General features: G+C 59.6%; 1 protein-coding gene across 1 annotated transcript in view; it reads right to left on the reverse strand.

Moving 5' to 3' along the window:
- The window catches only part of SORCS2 (sortilin related VPS10 domain containing receptor 2), a 343,880-nt gene that overhangs the window by 192,408 nt on the left and 132,690 nt on the right, over positions 1–18,782 (reverse strand). Inside the window, exon 2 of the mRNA XM_036246746.1 lies at positions 11,697–11,764. Coding sequence (XP_036102639.1) covers positions 11,697–11,764 — 68 coding nt within the window. The remainder of the gene's footprint in view (positions 1–11,696; positions 11,765–18,782) is intronic.

Consider the following 18,782-nt stretch of genomic DNA (forward strand, 5'->3'; position numbering starts at 1 on the left):
ATGCTGGGCTTTGCCGTCACGCCGTGGCACGAAGGGACTCGGACGGACTCAGCTGCCCACCCCCGCACACTGCCATCGCCAAGGGCAACAGGGCCACTTGAGAAAGGACGGTGATGGCAGAGCAACCTGCCCGACACTTCCTGTGAGCCAGGCACGGGTTCCAGTGTCCACCCACGACCTCTCCGGACCCGGCGACCCAGGCCATGCTGTCGTCCCCCGTACAGATGGGGTCACCTGGGCTCCGAGAGGGGAGGTGACTTTCCCAAGGCCACACAGCTGACGAGACAGAGCCTGTGTGCAGACTTCAGCAGAGGGGACGGAGAAGCTGAGAACAAGCCGCGCCCGGGCCACGCGAGGGGAGGGTGCTGACCAGTGTGCCCGCCCGGTGCTGAGCGCTCGGAGGCTGGGCGACGGGCAGACGAGGGCGATGTGCCCAGCTGGTACAACTCCCAGCTGACCGCACACGCAGTACACCCAGTAGGTGCTTCATAAATGGCTCAATATGCAAAGGCAGCCCCGAAGCTCGACTTCCTCCGGGTGGCTGCAGCCCCCCACTCTCGGTCCCAGAGCAAGGGGAGATGCCCTGGGCACCAGAGCCCCCAGGGGCGGCCTTCCCCCTTGCACGGGCCCTGGGAGCCTCCACCCAGCCTCCCGCCGCGGCGGGCTCCGGTCTCACTCCTATTGGGTTGGAATGGGCTGCTCCCTCTCGGACTCCTCCAGGACTGGTAGTGGCCTGAGGCAGTGAGCACAGGAAACAGAGGCCAGGAGTAGCGATGGAGGACCCCCGGAAGAGTGGGCACTTTCCCTCACCCCCTGTAGCCACCACCTCTCCTCAGCAGAGATCTGGGAGGAAACAGACCCATTTTACAGGTGGGCAAATAGACTCGGAAAAGCCAGTGACTTGCCTGAGGTCAGTCACCAATGGCAGAGGTGGGGCATGTGGCAGAATTAGGTACTTGTAAGCTCCCAAACTATAACAATCATTACTTTTACCCCCAAACAAAATAGCACCTGCAGCATAATGAAAATGCACCTCGCACCCCCTTGCCAAGCAGAGGTGACCGAGACCACACGCACAGGCAGCTCCCTCCTGCAGACGAGGGAGCCCGTCCTGAGAAACGCACTGATGTCCCGAGGCTGCTGACAAAACACAGCGCGGGTGACCCTCCGCTCGCCCGGGGCGGGTTCACGGTCCACCCTTGAAAGCACACTCTGCCGAGGTTTGTCACAAAGGCAGTTTCTTGGTGTGTCCTCCACTCGGAGAGTTTTAAAATGCAGTGAATCTCCAGGGCAGAGGTGACTTCAACGTGACGGCAGAGAGCTGGCCCGCTCTGCAGACCGCGGGGAGGGTGGGGGTGCGGCGTGACAGTGGGGGTGCACCGTTCTGGCCCACAGCAGGCTCCGGGACCACAGGAGCAAGGCTCCACCCTGAACCCGGTCCTGGGGGGCAAGAGGGGCTGAGGCTTCGTGGCCCACGCTCCGTGTCAACTACCACCTGCCCCCCATGCTCTGCTTTGCCAGCTGGCCCAACCATGCCCCCCTACTCCTGCGGCTGCACCCTCCCCGGCCCAGAAGCTCTGCAGCCATGTGGTTGTTCTACCCACAGTCCATGCCTAGCTCTAGTGCTGCAGGGCACAGCACCATCCTCCCGGGCTGGCACATGAACCCTCCTTGGCCCAACACCCTTGGGACTCACCAGCGTCGTCTCCACCGCCCTCTGCTCACCTCTCATTTTAGCCACTCAGAACCTCTTAGGATCCCTCCCACACCAAGCCTGTTCATCCTCCGTCTAGAATGCCCTTCCCTGTCTGTCTGCCTGAAGAACTCCTGTTCATCCTTCAAAGCCCAGTTCGGACATCACCTCTGAAGTGTCCACTCACCCTCTCCTGTGGGTTCCTCAGCACTAGATGTTGGTCCCCCCATCAGTCTCTTCCTCTCTAACAAGGCTGGTGTCTCATTCATGGCCAGTCCTAAGACCCAGCAAAGTGCTAGAATGCTCAAGAAACGTTTACAGAATTCAATGATCTGAAATTGTATCTTAATATCTTTGGTTCAATCTCGATGTCCCAGTCAGGCCTTCACTTGGCCAGAGACACAGAGACAGCCTAAGGGCCACCATCTCTGGACGCCTTCATGCCCCGTGTGGTCAATGCAAGAACGGACCCCCTAACACATCCACGCCGTGAAGCCTGCGGCTTGGGCACATGCTGCCTGCTGGGCCAGAGGGACTTCACTGATGTGATTAAGTCAGGACTTGGAGATGGGGCCATCATCATGGATTCTCCGAATGAACCCCATCTAACCCGAGGTCCTTAAAAGGGAGAACTTTCCTGAGCTGTGGTCAGAAAAGGAGGTGGAAAAACAAAAGGGTCAGAGAGCCAGCCCTCCTGGCTGGGACGGGAGGACGGGCCCGGAGCCAAGGAATGCAGGCGGCCCCTAGAGGCTGGGAGGGGAAGGGAACGCTTTTCCCAAGTCCGGGGCAGGAATGCAGTCCTGTCAGCTCCGCGATGTTAGACCGTGAGACCCGCGTCGGACTTCTGCCCTCCTGGGCTGTATGATAATGAACCTGTGTTGTTTTAAGCCACTCAAGTTTATGGTCATTGTTTTAGGAGCCAGGGAAAAAATGCATAGACCCCATGCTCCAGCCTGGCTGTGTAGCATGAGGTTCCCACACCTCCCTTCCCTGTCCCGCCTGCTCTTCTCTGCCTGGTAAACTTGTGTTCATCCTTCAGAACCCAATTCCAAGGTCCCTGATTTGGGACCCTGTCCCAGCATGCCCTGGGGCAGGCCTGGCACCACATCCAGGAGGCTCAGTGGTGTCCCGTATGCGCGTCCCGGAGGGAGCCATCTGTCCTCCCAGTGGTGGTCGCCGTCCTGGGTGGCAAGTGCCCAGGTCTGCTCATCCGAAACTCCGACGCCTGGAACAGTGCCTGATGCGTCGCAGGATGGCAGGAGCAGCTGCTCGGTGACGGGCCCGGGTGGTCAAGGTCAGGGGCGTGTATCGGGTCAAGGGATCTGCAGACCAGGAAGCACTCCCTTGCCGTGCTGCCCCACATGTCCCTTAGCTGGAGGCACAGCCGCCCCCGGAAGGGAGCAGGTCCCCTCAAATCTGTCTTCGCTCCTCCCGCTAAAGGTCTTCTCTAATGTCTCTGTCCCAGCACCGCTGACTCCAGCCTCAGGGTCTGAGACGGGCGCTCCGGACGGCCTGTGACCCGACACGCGGGGAAGGAAGCCCGCAGCTTCGAGTTCGTCCTGAGAACGTAAGCGGAGATGTGGGGACAGAGTTCGGACAGGCCACTCTTCACGGCTCTCTCCACCTTTCCCTTCATGGACGTGGAAGGGCGCAGAGTGGGGACCTGCCCAAATGTGCCCAAATGTGCCCGCTGAGCACACAGCACGTGGCCACTCAAAAGAGCGGCTCCGAAACACGCAGGAACGCGGGAAAGTGCTTAATACACAGTATCACACTGATAGATTCAAATTTTATGAAACGTCTATATTTGCATCTCAGACAGACTCGGGAGAATATTCATCTCAAATATTAACATGGGTTAGCACAGCGCGTTGCTTTTATAGTTCACTCATTTTATAGTTTCCAAATGTTCTATGATGATCATGTATTATAATTTCTTACATAAGGTATTTTTAGGGAGAATTTCCTCGAGAGGAATTTAGCCACACCCTTACCCAGCATCTCTGCTTTGAGGCCTCCTCGGTGGTTACCAACGGTTCGCGAGGGGCGCTGGGTGGGTCCCCATTTGCTGCGGAAACCCCTGGCTTACATCTGCCCCAGAGCTCCTGCTGGTGCAGACAAACCCCCACCGCAGAGAGACAGGAGCAAGCGGCGTGGGACAGGGTCTGGGAGAGCCCAGAGCAGGCGCTGACCTGGACAGGAGGGCTCCGGGGGAGGGGACATCCGAGCGCAGTGGAGACGGGGGACAGGAAGCAGGGAGGAACCCTTGAGGATGCTGTTGCCGAGGTCCCAGTGATGGGGGTGCAGAGGTCCCCAGGGAGGTCCCTGGCCAGACGAAGAGGGGAGGCAGAGAATTCTACAGGGCGAACCCACAAGTGTCAAGAGGACCAATAAGATGGTTCTCGGCTAAATGCAGGCCTGAGAATGAGACCCTCACTGTGAAGTTCACAGGCTACCCCGCCCCCCAAGCACCTTTCTTCCATTTCCCAGAAAAGCAACCGAGATGATCAGACGGATTGGGAAGCCACGCTGTGGGCTCAGCCTGTACAGGGTCACCTGCGTGGGCTGGGCTGTGGACATCACTACGAGGCAAACCAGATCCCCTGCGACCTGTCAGCAAGCTAAATCCAGAAAAACCCTGCTGGAGGCAGAAGCCGCCAGGGCCGTGGGGACCTGCGCACTTTCTGACCTGTCTACTTCTTTCTTTCTTTATTGATTTGAGAGAGAGGAAGGGAGAGGGAGAGAGAGATGGAAACATCGATGAGAGAGAACACCGATGGGCCGCCTCCTGCACGCCCCCCACTGGGGATCAGGCCCACAACCTGGGCATGTGTCCTGACCGGGGATCAAACCAGCAACCTCTTGGTGCAGGGTCGACACTCCACCACTGAGCCACACCGGCCGGGCTCTGTCCACTTTTTCACAGGCCTCTCCTAGAGCCTGGGAACGGGCTTTCTGGACTGTAGGGAGGGGCCAGCAGGTGGGCTGCAGGGAAAGGGTGGAGGAGACTGAGTATACGGGAGCCCAGATGGGACGTGGCTCGCTAAGGGCAGGGCCCAGGAGGGAAGCCCGGATCGGCCGGGCCAGGACGGACAAAGCCAGAATGCCGCCGTCACCTGCCGCTGCGCCTCTCCAACGCGGCCTCAGGTGAAGAGGGATTGGGGTGTCCGCTACATGTGGGCTTGACAGAACTTGGCAGGATGAATGCCGAGAACGGTGAGGATGAGCACACCTGAGAAGCTGCTGTGGCCATAGCGACTCGGAAGGCACTGAGTGGGAAGAGCTGCCTTGAAAGAGAGGAAGACTGTGGGTGCTTGAGGCCTGGAGATGGCGCTTCTTCCAGAAAGTCTTCCCTGATTACCACTTCTTGACTCAACAGAGTGAGGATGTCTATCCTTCCTTCCCTGGTTCTCTTGGACCCATCAGAGTGCAGACTGAAGGTCATTATCCTGGGTTGTTTGCTGATCTGTACCCTCTACTAAACTGTGAGTCTTGGGGGTCAATTTTCATAGCTCCCTCAAACCAAGAGCCTGGGTGGATAAAGGGATAGATGGATGGAAGGGAGGATGAACAGGAGATAGATTGATGGGTGGATGATGATGGATGATGAATGGGTAAATAGAGGATGGATGGATGGGTGAGGATGGATGGATGATGGATGGGAAGGGAGGGAAAGATAAATGTATAATGGATGATGAATGGATGGATGAATGGGGATGGGTGAGTGGATGAATGAATGGATGGATAGGAGATGGATGGATGGGTGGAGATGGGTGAGTGGATGGATGATGGGTAATGAGTGGATAGGGGATGGATGAATGGGGATGGGTGAGTGGATGAATGAATGGATGGATGAACAGACGGACGGATGGGTGGATGGATGGAGGATGAAGAGTGGATAGGGAATGGATAGATGGATGGATGGATAGATGGATGGACGGACAGATGGATGGGTGGATGGATGGGGGATGGGTGAATGGATGGACGGATAGATGGGTGGACGGATGGGCAATGGATGGACGGATAGATGGGTGGATGGATGGGGGATGGGTGGGTGGATAGATAGACATATAGATGGGTGGATGGATGGAGGATGGGTGGATGGATGGATGGATAGATGGGTGGATGGATGAGCGATGGATGGACGGACGGATGGGTGGATAGATGGAGGATGATAAATGGATAGGGGATGGAAGGATGGATGGATGGATGGATGGATGGATGAACGGACGGATGGATGGGTGGATGGATGGAGGATGGGTGGGTGGATAGATGGGTGGATGGATGGGGGATGGATGGATGGATGGATGGACGGATAGATGGGTGGATGGATGGGCGATGGATGGACGGACGGATGGGTGGATGGATGGATGGGAAGACAAAGAGAGGAGGAAGGGGAAGGGAAGAATGTGGCAGAAAAGTCCATCGGCGGAGAAGATAAGTCAGTCTAGTACCTGGAAGGAGTCCTCAGAGCAGGGGGCAGAGGGGGCCAGGACCTGGGAAGGACGGGTGTTGGAGGCAAGACAGAGGGAGAAAAGGCTTGGGGGTCAGACACAGGGATTTCCTCAAACTTCTCTCGGCCACTCAGGTCTTGTCCCAGAGCATTTCACAGGCACTGCGGGTCCTGGCCCCATCGAACTTCGATTTACACTGAATTCTTTATGAAACAGACGCAAACCCCAACCCGTTAGGTCAGCTGCTCTCTCTGCCCCATCTGCTCCGAGTCTTACTTAAATCAAACCCGGGTCTCCATGGTGACGGTACAGCAAACAGAGTAAGGTCTGAGCATGCAGCCGGGGAAAAGCCAACCGGCATTTCAAAGTCAGGGGCTCAGGGGGGAAGCAGACCTCTGATCCCCACTGAGCACGGGCCTTGTACACACACTGGCCGCTGTCGTCTTGGTAACCACCTGCGGGTCCGGTCAAGCTCGGTGTGTAGCAGAGGCCAGGAGAGGTCGCAAGGCCGGGACATTGCAAACCCGCAGTGAAACCCAGATCCATCCACCTGGGGCCCCGACGCGCAGAGACTCTCAGAGCTGCGGTTAGCCTGGCCCCTTACCGGCTGAGATCTCTCTAACAGGCCCTCTTTCAGGGCTACCAAGGGACAAAGGATATCTCATTTCCCATCTGAACTCTGGCTACGAGCGCTTGGGCTGTTGCCCAACTGCCCCAGGCCCGCCGCGCGTGGGCTGGGAACCTCCGTGCACAGCGCCGCAAGGTGCGGCTCAGCCACAGGGCCGTGGAGCCGGGGGACGTCCAGGCAGGGCCCTCATCACCCAGGGGAGGGTCGTGATGCTTCCTCACATTCGTGAGTGTCAAGAGGTCTGCCCGGCTGTGGTCTCCTTGCTCAAACTCCTTCGGCGCCCATTCGGTGTGTTACAAGAGGGAGGGCGCGACATCTGGATCACACGTGGCTTTAAGTGCGCGGGTGTCACGACCGTGCCTTGTAGGAGAACAGAAGAGACCTGACCATCCAAATGCCGGCTCCACCAGGAGTTCCTTCCATGGAAAACCGATCTCAGGAAATGCTCAGCAGCACCGAAATAAAGTAATACTTAAACACTAAAATCTATGAATAAAATTTAAAATCTTATCAAATTAAATTAAAATTTAAATGATGCCCAGCCAGTGTGGCTCAGGGGTTGAGCGTGGACCCAGGCACCAGGAGATTGCTCCTTGGGCTCCCGGTCAGGGCACATGCCCAGGTTGTGGGTCCAGTCCCCTGTGGGGGGCGTGCAGGAGGCAGCCAGCCGATGTTCTCTCTCATCATGTTCCTCTCTCTCTCCCTTCCTCTCTCTCTAAAACCAATAAAGAAAAAATAAATGTTGAAAAGAAATGATAAATTAAATGAACGACGATGGAGTCAGATGAGAGGGGAAATGCTGCACCTGCTCCTGGAGGTGGTGGTGTTCAGGGCACATTCCAGACGCAGGGAGTCCTCCCTCCCGCAAAGAAACATCACTCCCCTCCCTTCCCCCCCGGTGCCGGGCTTCCCCACGGGACTGGCTGTGGCCGGTGGAATTCCATACACTGATGGGAGCAGAGCGCTTCACGGAGAGAGAGAGAGAAACATCGATGAGAGAGAACATCGATGGGCCGCCTCCTGCAGGCCCCCCACTGGGGATTGGGCCCACAACCTGGGCACATGCCCTGACCGGGAATCGAACCGGCAACATTGGTGCAGGGGCGACGCTCCACCAGAGCCACAGTGGCTGGGCGCGCTGCATTTCTTTCAGAGATGGGGGCCCCCGAACAGAAAGACATGAACAGCTCTGACAGCCCGGGAACAGCCCTGGCTAGACCAGGTTCTGCTGCCGGAACCGCTGAGGCCCACATTTCACTGGCTTCACCACATCATCCCCAACCACCACCCATGGGCCCAAACCAATTACGTGACCCCAAAACACCCTCAAGGGAGGCTGGGAAGGAGTAGATGCTCGGATTACCCGGGGAGCACCATAGTCTCTGGCACCTGGACACCCGTTAACTACCTTCTGCACTTGCTGAAAACGGTAACGATTTCATGATCAAGGTGAAGGTAGAAGGAAGAGAACCCCCACCCCCACCCCGACACAGGGATGGGACTCTACCAAGGCACTCAGAGGACCCCCGAGGCCACCCCCGCCGCCAGAGCTCCGGGGCTGCCTCTGGCTGAAGGTCCGCCCAAGGTCAGGTGTGCGGGTGCAGCGTGGGCGGACACCTCCTGGTTCAGAGGTGGCACAGGCACAGTGCCAGCTGGGCCCTGGGACTGGGCTCATTTCAGATCCCCTCAGCGTGAGGTCAGACAGTCCCAGGGCTGCCCCGTGGAAAGGCAGGCCAAGGTGGGCTCCCTCTGCCTCAGGACGCCCCCAGACCCCTGCTGTTCTGACATCACCGCACCAGCGCTGGGCCTCCACCCCCACGGGCCCTGAACGACACACAGGGCCGGTAGCATCCCCACCAGAAACCAGGGCAGTCTTGCCCCCCTAACAATACGAACACGAGTCCCAGCAGACAGGAGGTGAGCAGATAATCAGGAGAGAAAATGGGATGGGTAATGAACACCGGACTGCTCCCCTCACCGGGAATCAAGGGGGTGCGCGTGAACACCCACGCGGGCTGTCTGGGCCCCGGACTCGCGCGTGGGAAGGTCAGGCCTGGCAGGAGGCAGGCGCCGGCCCGGGGGAGGCTCGCATTCCTCCTGCAGCAGGCCCGCCCTCTGCACATCTGCTCGCTCGAGGCTCAGTGATGGACCCCCCGGGGTTCATCCCCGGGAACACGATGAGAAGGCAAATGACATGCCTACATTTTTTATGGCGGCATCATAGCTAAGCATCGGAATGAATCGACTCAGGGGGCCAGGATCCGGCAGACATGATGACACAGAGAAGACACAGCAGGGGACACCGGACACATCCCATGGCGCAGGAGGAACGCGGACCTCGCTGTGTCCAACTACACAGACACGGCGGCATAAAAGAGACAGGACAGCCCTGGTTGGGTGGCTCCGTGGTCGGGGCATCATCCGGTACCCCAAAAGGTTTCGGGTTTCATTCCCAGGCAGGGCACACACCTAGGTTGCGGGGTCAAACCCTGGCCAGGGCGCATACAGGAGGCAACCAATTGGCGTTTCTCTCTCACATCGATAACTCCTCTCTCCCTTCCTCTCTCTAAGAACATCAATAACAACATGTCCTCTGGTGAGGATTAGAGGGGGGGAAAGATAAGAAACAAAGGAACTATTGCACCCAACGGGTGGGGTCGTGCGTGAACTTTCTCGAAAGCCTGATACTTCTGTGTATTGTTAACACGTTTTTGACCGCCCAGGAGTTAACTCGGGTTTTCCTGCCCAAACGCTGCGGACCGCGCACGAGTTAACTCGGGTTTGCCCTTGCATTAGCTATTTCAGATTCTGAAACTCCGGGTAATACAGGATTATCGTATTTGTGACTCTTCGCCCTGAGGGTCGAAGTTCGGAAAACAACACACGGTCCTATGTTCCTGAGGTAGCTGGGGAAGGGGTGTCTGCTGTTCAACTGAGCGAGCTCAGAGCCTAACGTGCAGTTTGCCCAACAACGTGCGGTCCCCGGCGTACGTCTTAGAGAGTTCTGTGCGGTACGCAGTGTGTTAATAAAGGAGAGGAAGCTTCTGAGTATAAAGACGGTGATGAGAAAGGAACACGGGAAATTAGAAGCTATTGATTTTGTCTGGCAAAAAAAACAAGCTTAGATGGTGCACCGTTCTGGGATGTATCATATGTTATCTCATTCAATCCTCACAACCCCCAACTCGGGATATTTTATCCCCATTCCACAGGTCAGGAGACTGAGGGCTGGGCTAGGGTTAGGCTCCCCCAACCTGCTTCTGAAGAATGCTCAGTCTGACGCCTGTACACGAGGCCACGAGGCTGGCCCGAGGCTGGCCCCACCACACCCCCGCTCCCACAAGGACCGCAGCAAATCCTAACTGCGCCCAACAACTTCCTGGGTATCAGCAGAGGTCACACCCGGAGGGCCCATTAGCTATGCAGACAGTGTTTAAGGCCATCTCGCTTCCTGTCCTGGCCACGCCGAGATGCTGCAGGGACCGGCCTTCTGGGCTGCCCGGCCAGCGGCACTGCGGACCTCGGCCCTTCAGGCTCCCCCACCCACAGGAGTGGGCACACAAGGGAGCTCAGGGTCCTGCTTGGGGCAGACAGGGCTCAAGTGTCTGTCCACTCCTTAGCCAGAGGGCCCCATCCTCCAACCATCCACCTAGCAAGAGGGTGCCCCACCACGAGCTGGCCCGCCCCAGGAGCCTCCCCGAAATCTGAGACACAGACCCTCACAAAGCAGCCGAGCTCAGGGGCCCTGTTGCCCGCACACCGTCTCCTGCCCCCGTGCCCAACAAGCCGCCTCCCAGCACCGGAGGGAGAGCGCCCCTCCGAGGGCTCCTGGGCGGGGCTTCGAGGCACAAGATGAAGACCACCAGGACATAAAGTGGGGCGGGCAGGGAACCGGCTGTCCTCTTTCTCGGACCATGGCGGTGGCTGGCTCCGTCCCCGAGGCCGGAAGGAGCCGGCTGGTGAGAGGGGGGGGCCAGTGGGCACGGAGGGCAGGCTGGGTGCAGGGGTGAGAGGCCAGGGCAGTGCCAGTAGCGCGGTGCCCAGCCTCGGCCTCGCCAGCACCGCAGGCGACCCACTCGCCGGCCCGTGGCGACACGGCTCCTTGCACAGCAGACAGGACCCGCGGAAGGCGCCATTCCAGCAGCTTCCCAGAGCATCCCGGAAAGGCCTCGACAGGACGCGGCGGACCATCGGGCCCTCCCGCGGAGCCAAAGCCGCAAATCAGTCCACTCACGGTGTCTGCACACAGCCCGCGGGCCTCGCCAGCAGGTCTGGGTGGGTTTTCCTTTTTTGTGGATTTCGGGTTTTTAAAAATGAATTATTACTTGAGAAACACATCTTGGACACCAAACGGTTCCGTAGGAATGTGGGGGCCCACAGAGGAAGCAGCCCTTGCCCAGCGAGTCAGCCACAGCCCGGGACCTGGGAGCCAGCCCTCTGCCCCTCCCGGGGCAGCAGATGGAAATATTGGGGACGATAATCACCGAAACGCTTCCTCAAATCCCCCTACTCGCCCGCCTGGTTGGGAACATCAAAGGGCTGCCTGACATTCTTGGACCACGTTCATGTTCCACAAATAAAGAGATCGCCCGTCGCCCTGGGCTATGTCTTTCCCGAGCTCATTGGCTGAGCCTGGAAGAAAGGAAGCTGCCCGGACAATGGGCCCTCGGCGTGGCGGGTGGAGCCCAGGAGCTGGGCCCGGGCTCAGAGCTCGAGCCAAGGGAATTGTGCTCTGACCTGAATTCGCAACAGAAGCCAGTTTGGGGGGGTGGGAGCAGCTCTCTGAATGGCTGTCTGTCCCGAAGCGTCGTGTGTACCTATTTGCATCTTCCAGCCGAAGGAAGGTGGCCAGGCTGCCCACCGGCAGGGCCACCCAGCCCCAGAGACGCACAGGAGCGAGCCCACCCTCAGGCTGACTCACCGCCACAGAGAACTTTCCAGCACCTTCTCGGTGTCCGCGTGGTAGTACTTCGTGAGGATCAGGATCACCTGTGGTGGCAACAGAAGGAAAAGGCAGAGATCAGTGAGTTTCGAGGTTCTCGAAGAGGGATCTAGTGACACTCCCCGTACCCCCAGGATTTGGGGTCTCTGGGGTGCCAGCACCCCAGGCGTTCCTGGGGAGCTCGGGCCACCTGCCCCAGAGCCCTCAGACACGGAGCTTGTTCTGCCCTGAGAACCTGCTTCTGCCCTTCAGAATGTCGGGGGACAGCTCGGTCCTGTGAGGTCCACCCAGGAGCTGCCGCTCAGCGGGAGTCGTTCAAACCCAGCCCTGGACCACCTGCAGCTGAGGTCACAGGGCCCCGAGGGTGAGTGCAGGACAGAAGTGCCAGGCTTCGGGGCGGGGCCCTGCCCCCTGGCACCTGGGAGAGCACTCCGGCCGAGGCTGCTCCGGACTTCCTGAGTGGTGGCGAGGGCAGTCAGGGCCGCGGGTGCGCGGGGCGAGCCGGACAGCTCAGACAGCTGGCGGTGGTCCACAGTCACCGCGGCGCCCACTCTTCGCCGTCGAAGCGCTTCACCCCCACCCCAACAAAGCCGTTTGCGCCGCAGGCCTGTGCAAAAACCTCAGCTCTTTATAAAAATGAAGGTACAGGTGTTTGAGAGCACCCCACAGTTCTTCAAAACCATGCATAAGAACAAGGAGATGAGGGTTCGCCTGCAGGGTGGGGGGGCAGAGCGCTCCCCCGTTACTACCCCAGCCGCTGCCTTTTCCCGCACATCAAATCTCCTTTCATTCACGGTGCCTGTGAGCTGCTCCGAACCCTCCCGTTGCCATGGGAACCCCGAGAAGTAAAGGGGGAGCACCCCCTGGCTCCCAGCACAGCCATCCGCCTGGTGATTCGGAGTCAGCCCACTGGCCACCGCCACGCTTGGCTCTGCCCGGGCGTGGCTGCTGCTGGCCCATCTTTCTTTGGCTGGTGATGAAACAGGGAAGATGTGAGCAGGGATGTCAACCGAGAGGGGACAGTGTGCATTTCAGAGGCAGCGATGATTAAAAGCATCGTGGCAGGGCAGAGCAGGTGCGGGCCCCCTGCTGGGGAACAGAGCGCTCTCTCCCGCCAGGCGCCGGCCCGGGGAAACCTCTGAAGGCGGAGGAAGGCCGCAGGATGACAGCGCCCAGAAGACAGCAGACGGGTGTCTTTTAACCTATTGATTTATATTTTATAGCCTCGCTGTTCCCAGAGGGACTTCCGGGAGCCAGAGTGTGACAGCTGGAAGGAACCTCAAAGTCCATCAAGAGTGAAACCCTCAGCCCAACATCCGTATCAAGCACCTGCAGCCAGGGCTGCTCTCTCTGCTTGCACACCTCAAGGGCTGGGGAGCTCATCCCCTAACTCAGCACTAATAACTTCTGCCTAATGGACCAATTCTGCCCCCGGACCATCACCAAGCAACCACTGCCCCTGCCCGCTCCCTTCTGGGGAACAGTCTCCACTCATGTCCACCCCCCTTCGAAGCTCCAGCCATTCCAGGCCTTTGCACAAGCTGTCCCTCACCCAGGACCCTCTTCCCCACCCCACCCCAATTCCTCAGTTAGCTCCTCCTCAACTGTCAGACCTCAGTCTAAAGGACACCACCCCCCGGAAGTCTCCAGACCCCTCCCCCGGGTTCAATATCCCCTCCACCGCCCCAGACCCTGCGCTTCCCCCTCCCAGCACAGCTCACAGGAGCTCCTCCCCACCGCCACACAAACAGCCCGTCGGGGGACGGACTGGTCTTCTGTTATGTCCCAGAGCTGTACCCCATGGTGAAGGCAATGAAGCCAGGCAGAGGCAATGTCCCAGCCACCAGTCGCGAGTCCCCTTCTTCCCTCAAGAGGGCACCACCGTCACCCGCTGAGCTGGTGAGCGTGCGGGCTCCCGAGGCCAGGACCCGGGTCACGCGGGTCAGACACGGCAGGGCAGGGCCTCCAGCTCAGCCGCGGGACTCCCTCCAGGGACGAATGGGAGAAAGGAGCCCTTCTGCGGTTCGTCCCAGGTTAGCCGGACAGCGTGGGGCCAGAGGGCGGCCAGGTGTGCTTCCTGCTGCCACTGTGACCAAACTCCTCCCGAGCTTCAGCCCCCGTGGGCGCCCAGTGAACGCCCAAGGCTGCCTCCCCCCGCGGGACGCGGGGCCCCTGGACCCCGGTGCTGGCTGCCCACGAACCCACTGCTCCAGCACGGGGCGCGGGTTCCGACAGGCCTTCCTCGGCCTCGGTGGTCCCGGGAGCCGTCTGCGGGCGGGGCTGCCAGGGGCCACAGGAGCAGCACCCCTCCCCCACCGCCCACCCCAGAGCTTGCTGTGACCTGCAAGGTGCCGTCAGGCCTTCCGCCCGGCTGTCCACGGCTCGTTTTATAGTTCCAGTGTCTGGTCGTGGCGCCAGCCCTCTGAGGGCCCTCATGCGACCCGCAAGCTACACGAGAATGATTTACTGACAAGGGCTCAACGCCACTGCACGGGCTGCCTGCCTCCTGGATGCGGCCGCAGCTCAGCGGGTACCCTCCACACACGTGGCAGGGCTGGGAGCAGTGAGGGACGCAAGGGACACGCACACGGACAGACACCTGGACGGGCTGCTCCGTCAGGCCCGCCGCACAGCCGCGCACCTCCACAGGCTCCTGTGCTCCCGGGTGGGACTCCCCTCCGCTCCGCCGTCCGCTTGTCCCCTAACCTCCTCGGCCTCCCCGCGCCCCTCCCCGGCACGCTCTGCTCCTCCCAGACTCACTGAGGGCACCTCTGTCTGGGGAGACTTCCGGAACCCTCCCCACCTCTAAGTTCCCGCGGGCCCTGGAGGCAGTGGGTTAAATGCCGCCCCCCAAAGGCCGTCCACCAGGAGCCTGTGCCCTCATTTGGGAAAAGGGGCCTTTGAGGACAGAACTGGAGACCCAGAGATGAGATCATGCTGGACAGCAGGACAAGCCCTACACCCAATGACAAGCGTCCTCAGGAAGCAGACGCGAGCTGGTGCAGATGGCCACGGGAGGCGCAGGCAGGTGGGGGGGTTCAGCCAGCCCCCAGAGGCTGGGCAGGCAGGAGTGCAGCCCTCAGCCCTGCCGACACCCTGACCCCAGCTCCTGTCTCCTGACCGGGGCAGAATACCTCTCCTTGTTCACATCACCCGCTCGTGTTGCTGTGACAGCGCCCAGGCAGCGGGCCCCGATCCCCCACACGCGTGGTACTTATCCGTTTCCTCTGGTCCCTTCCTCCCAGAGAGCGCAGGGCCCTGAGGGCAGGGCCGCTGGTGTCTGCTCTGTCTCTGGGGACAGGCAGGGTGGACAGAGAGGAGCCTGGGGAGGGATGAATGGCATGAACGGCTAACGACCAACCATTCCTGCCCCCCTCTGCCGTGCCCACCTGGGGAACCCAGCTCCATTTCCAGAGTCCCCTCCGGTGGCGCCTGGGCTCGGCCAGAGCACGGGAAAGACCACCCATGACCATTCCTGTTGTGGGGTGAATCATGTTCCCCAAAAGATGTGGCAGTCCTAACCCCTGGTACCTGTGACCTTGTTTAAAAACGGGAATCACCCTGACCCGTGTGGCTCCGTGGTCAGAGCGTCAGCCCATGCACCAAAGGGTCTCGGGTTCGATTCCCTGCCGAGGGCACGTACCTGGGTTGCAGGTTCGATCCCCGTGCAGAAGGCCACCAACTGATGTGTCTCTCTCACATGGACGTTTCTCTCTCTCTGCCCCTTCCTCTCTCTCTCCCTCCCTCCCACTCTCTCTAAAAAGAAAAAAACAAATTAATGGAAAAAATATCCTCAAGTGAAGATAAAAAAAAATAGGGAAATTAAAGTGAGGTGTTTCCATAAGCCGACGGCAGTGTCCTTGCAGGAAGGGGAGGGTGGACGGAGACAGAGGGAGGACGCGGTGAAGACACAGGGAGAAGATGGTCACCACGAGCCGAGGAGGGCCCGGGGCTGCCGGCAGCTGGGAGACGGGCTGGCACGGCCTCTGCCTCCGGGCCCAGGGCACCGAGCCGCCCGCGACCTCGGACCTCCGACTGCGGAACCGAGAGTGGTCATTTGTGTGGCTTAACCACTCTGTGTGGTGATCCGCCCCCAGAGGCATGGGGAGGCTCCTCAGAGGTCCCCCACTTACTCCCTCCCAGGTTCCGCCTCAGGGAATTCTGGGGTCCGGCCCTGGGCTCAGACAGGTGACAGCCCAGCCCCTCCACCCATCGGGCACCTCTCCGAGGCACGAACCCGATGTTTCAGAGAGAGCTGGGAGCCCAGATGCGAAAGGACCCTCTACGCCAAGCGCAGCCAGCAGGACCGAGGGTAGGGGCTCTGCCGATCCGTGGAAGACGCCGCTTTCTCATCAAACCCCTTTGAGGGGGCGTGTGTTTCCATGGGGGGTGCGGGCACGCGTTTCTGCCCAGCTGTCCTGTGGAAATGTTATGTACTCTGCGGTTCTCATAACCTCAGTGAATTTTAATTTCACCCATCGCTCCTTTTTAATAGTCACTGCAAGTAAAACGACCAATGAAACGACAAGATTCTCTTTTTCCTGCCATCGCTGTTTCAGCTGCCGCTCTGGCCAGCCTGCGATTTCCCATCTATTTATGGCAATAAAGGTGACTGGATGAACCGTGATGTCCCCGCCTCACAACACACAAACTGCCCGGGGACCTCCTGGAGGGGTGGGAACGGCTGATGCTGTTTTTAAAACAGACCCCCCTCCCCAGGCTCCAGGGCCCTCCCCGCCTCCCCGCCAGCCCCCAGCCACAAGGCCACCTGCTCTTCCTCTCTTTGGAAGGGGTGCCGTGACATCAGCGCGGAGGAGCGGGGGACAAAGTCACGGCAGGTGAAGGGTCCGGGGCCCGTGGCTGCAGCCTCCTGGGAAGGCCGAGGTTGGGCCACCACAGCCCTGCACAAGGTCCCAGGGCCGCCCCGAGTCCAGACAGGCCGGCACCCCAAGGCCAGTCTTAGGACTGTCAGGAAAAGGCGCCTGCTGGTCAGACCCCGGCTCGGGAAGAAGCCCCTCGGGGCCCATCCGAGCCCTTCGAAGACTAATTTATCTTCCCCGGAGAGCTGGAGAGACCGGTCCCCATGCCTGAGACGCTTCCTCTCAGCCGTCTGGGGGGCCAGGCGACTTCTGGGGGCCTGAGGCGTCTGGGCCTTCATGGGCCACTTCCTTCGTAAAAACGTTAACCGTTCTAGTTCACGGTCGCATTGGTATAAAGAATAACGTATTCCTATTATGTATCAACACGTTCCCTTGACCTAAAAATGCATTCTTCTTCTGATCTTACAGGAAATGAAAGCATCTCTGTGGGACCCTGCATGCCTTGGGGACCCTGGCATAGGGCCCGAGTCTGCAAGAGCCACGGACCCTGCAGCACCCCCACCCCCCACTCTGGATGAACCTGCAGTCTGCCCCCCCAGCCCTTGCACCTGGTTCTCAAATGCACGATTGCGGCACCCCCACCCTCACCCAGGGCAGTGGCTTCGACGTTTGGTCCGACGGGGCCCTGGTAAGAATCTCAGGAAACCCAGGAACACGCAGGCCCGGCCCGTTTCCCGTCCCATTTCAGGGACCAGTCTGGGACCCCGTCTCCGGGCCAGTGAGCCCTTCCCATTTCCCTGGGCGGCGGGCAGAAAACCAGTTCAAACTCTCGGGTCCTGAGCAGCCTGGGCCCGCTGGGTCGTGAAGTCTGGAGACAGCCCAGGCACGTCACTTGGGAACCACTGTACAGCTGGTAACGTCACACACGGCAGCCGAGGAGGATGACGCCGCCACTCCCGGGTGCAGAAACCACAGGCGTCTCCCTGCCCAGACCCCCACGGCAGTCAGGTCCCACGCCACCCCGACCCCGCCACTCCCGTCAGCTCTGAGACCAGCTCACCTCGCTTCTCACCCCAAATGCCCCCCTAGCCCCACAGGCAGAGGGAGAGGGAGAGAGAAACACCAATGAGAGAGAACATTGCTTGGTTGCCTCCTGCATGCCCCCCACATGTGCCCTGACCGGGAATCGAACCGGTGACCTCTTAGTGCAGGGTTGACGCTCAGCCACTGAGCCACACCGGCCAGGCAGAATCCTTATGTTCAAAGCATGAGAACATTCTCAAACATGCCTCCCCCAGCCCAGCACCCTCGTCCACCCTCCCAGGCACAGGGTCAAGGGCAAGAAACTCCATGATGGCCATACATCCTGCACCAGACAGACGACACTGCAGCATCGAGGGGGTCTGATCAGAGGCTCCCCGTGCTGCTGGCCGGCCTCGGCCAGGGTCAATCACAAAATCCGCGGTGAACCATGGTGACCCTTCCTCTGAGACAGACGGTCAGAGTGGGCCCAAGCCTGGGCGGGGCAGGCCTGGGTTCACTCTTAGCTGCAGTGGCATGTGAGTGGGGAGGGGGCTTGTGGGGAGCAGTGCACACTGGTGGCAACCTGGGGGTGCATGGGCAAGGCCCGGCACACAGGGGTTCTTAGCACAGGGAAGGAAAGGCACCCCACAGACGTGCTTAACTTATCTGAATGGAGCCCCCAAAATAAAGCTTAGCCAGGTGAGACGCGACCGAGTGTTTCAACAGAGATGTTAGTTTCATTCAAGGTCACTTTCATCAACCAAACTGGTTTTATTTTCAAAGAAATGCACATGGCCCTGGTTTCTATATGTCTCACGTCGTGAACACTGAAGTTTGCAGGGAAGGAGATGGCGGGAGGGTTGAGCTCCTGGACAAGCACGAGCCCTCGGTCTCCGAAAGCTAGGTGACCAGCTCTCCCGGGGCTGCCCCGTACCCTCCTCCAAGGATGAGCATGGGAGTGATTCTGTTGGGACCCAAACACACGGCTGCATTGCACCTCCTGCTTCACAGGGGGTGACTTGTTAAAATTCAGATCGTCCAACCCAGCTCCACATGTAAACTTCCTGAGCCGATTCAACTAAATCACAAGCTTGGCATTTCATCACCAGCGGTGGTGGAGGGGCGTCCGCCCGTCTGGGTGAGGAGCACCCTGCCGCCGTCACATCGGGCTAAAAACAGACCCATCTCCATCAACTTGACAGAGACAAAAGGCCTGGACTGG

This window comes from Molossus molossus, unplaced genomic scaffold (genome assembly GCF_014108415.1).
Source record: "Molossus molossus isolate mMolMol1 unplaced genomic scaffold, mMolMol1.p scaffold_m16_p_1, whole genome shotgun sequence".
NCBI classification, from domain to species: domain Eukaryota; kingdom Metazoa; phylum Chordata; class Mammalia; order Chiroptera; family Molossidae; genus Molossus; species Molossus molossus.